The 1,514-nt window shown below is 57.8% G+C and overlaps 1 protein-coding gene across 1 annotated transcript in view; it reads left to right on the top strand.

Annotated features, from left to right (window-relative positions):
- The first annotated feature begins 1,243 nt into the window (after positions 1-1,243).
- Positions 1,244-1,514, top strand: part of NQO2 (NAD(P)H dehydrogenase, quinone 2) — a 20,055-nt gene continuing 19,784 nt past the window's right edge. The window contains exon 1 of the mRNA XM_015414016.1: positions 1,244-1,369. Coding sequence (XP_015269502.1) covers positions 1,244-1,369 — 126 coding nt within the window. The remainder of the gene's footprint in view (positions 1,370-1,514) is intronic.

Genomic DNA, 1,514 nt, shown 5'->3' with positions numbered 1-1,514 from the left:
CACTACCCGAAGGAGTCTCAGAGCGGCTTACAAACTCCTTTCCCTTCCCCTCCCCACAACAGGCACCCGTCGGTGGGGCTGAGAGAGCTGACAGAAACTGCTCTTTTTTTCAAGAACAGCTCTTATCAGAACTACGGCTTGCCCAAGGTCATCCAGCAGCTGCGAGTGAAGGAGTGGGGAATCAAACCCGGTTCTCCCGGATTAGAGTCCGCCGCGCACTTAACCACTACACCAAACCGGCTCTTTTGACCACGCACACCCCTCTCCCTCCCCTCCCGCAAGATTTAAAGGGTTTTTCAAAGGATCAGAGGGGAGCACCTGGGGCGGACAGCAGGGACATCAGTGAGGTTACGTACAAAGCCACCGAGTCCACCCTCCAAAGCAACAGTTTTCTTCAAGGGAACAGATCTCTCTACTCTGGAGATGAGCTGCAATTCCAAGGGGGAGGGGGTGATCCCCAGGCCCCAACTGGAGGCTGGCACCCCTGCAGAGCCTGAAATTCTCTTGCCTTGAAAATCCCATGGGGGTCGCCATACGACGGCGTTATTGTGACATCCCCCAGGTAGATTTTGAAACCAGCCCATCATCATAAGAACATAAGAGATGCCAATGTTGGATCAGGCCAAAGGCCCATCCGGTCCAACACTCTGTGTCACACAGTGGCCAGAAATACCAGGTGCCCTCAGGAGGTCCACCAGTGGGGCCAGGACATTAGAAGCCCTCCCACTGTTGACCCCCCCCCAAGCACCAAGATGACAGCGCATCACTTGCCCCAGAGCCCCTATCTATACCTTGTGGCTAAGAGCCACTGATGGACCTCTGCTCCATATGCTTATCTAATTCCCTTTTGAAGCCGTCCATGCTTGTAGCCGCCACCACTTCCTGTGGCAGTGAATTCCACGTGTGAATCACTCTTTGGGTGAAGAAGGACTTCCTTTTATCCGTTCTAACCCGACCGCTCTGCAGTTTCATGGAGTGCCCACGAGTTCTTGTATTGTGAGAAAGGGAGAAAAGTACCTCTTTCTCTACCTGCTCTTTCCCGTGCATAATCTTGTAAACCTTATCCATGGCTGCTCGAGAGTTTGCATATATGGGATGGGATGGGATGGGATGGGATGGGGGGGGAAGCCCTGCAAAAAAAATCAAGGTCTCCAAGCCGGTGGCCTCGACCCCTCCCCCCAGCGCTCGGCAGCAGCCGCGAAGGGGGCGGCACGACGGCGCTCCTCCCGCTCCAATTGGCCCCATGTCGTCGACGCGGCCGGCGAGGCGGAGTTACCAGGCCGCCGGCCTCTCCGCAGCCCGGGCTTGTTGCTCTCCTCCGGGCTGCTCTCTGCACGCCGAGCCCTCCTCGTCCATCCGGGACGTGCAGGCAAGTCAAGGCAGCCGGTGCGCCAAAGGAACCGGGAGGCTTCCTTCCTTCCCAGGGACGGGGGGCTGCGCGGGCGGGATTGCAAACCTCTCCTGCGCCGGAGCGTGGCCCTGCTTTGGACGCCACGTGCGTAGGGGACCCTCCG

This window comes from Gekko japonicus, unplaced genomic scaffold (assembly GCF_001447785.1).
Source record: "Gekko japonicus isolate JY-2015 unplaced genomic scaffold, Gekko_japonicus_V1.1 scaffold2633, whole genome shotgun sequence".
Lineage (NCBI taxonomy): Eukaryota > Metazoa > Chordata > Lepidosauria > Squamata > Gekkonidae > Gekko > Gekko japonicus.
The sequence above is the reverse complement of the archived record's forward strand: the minus strand, read 5'-3'. Positions and strand labels throughout refer to the sequence as shown.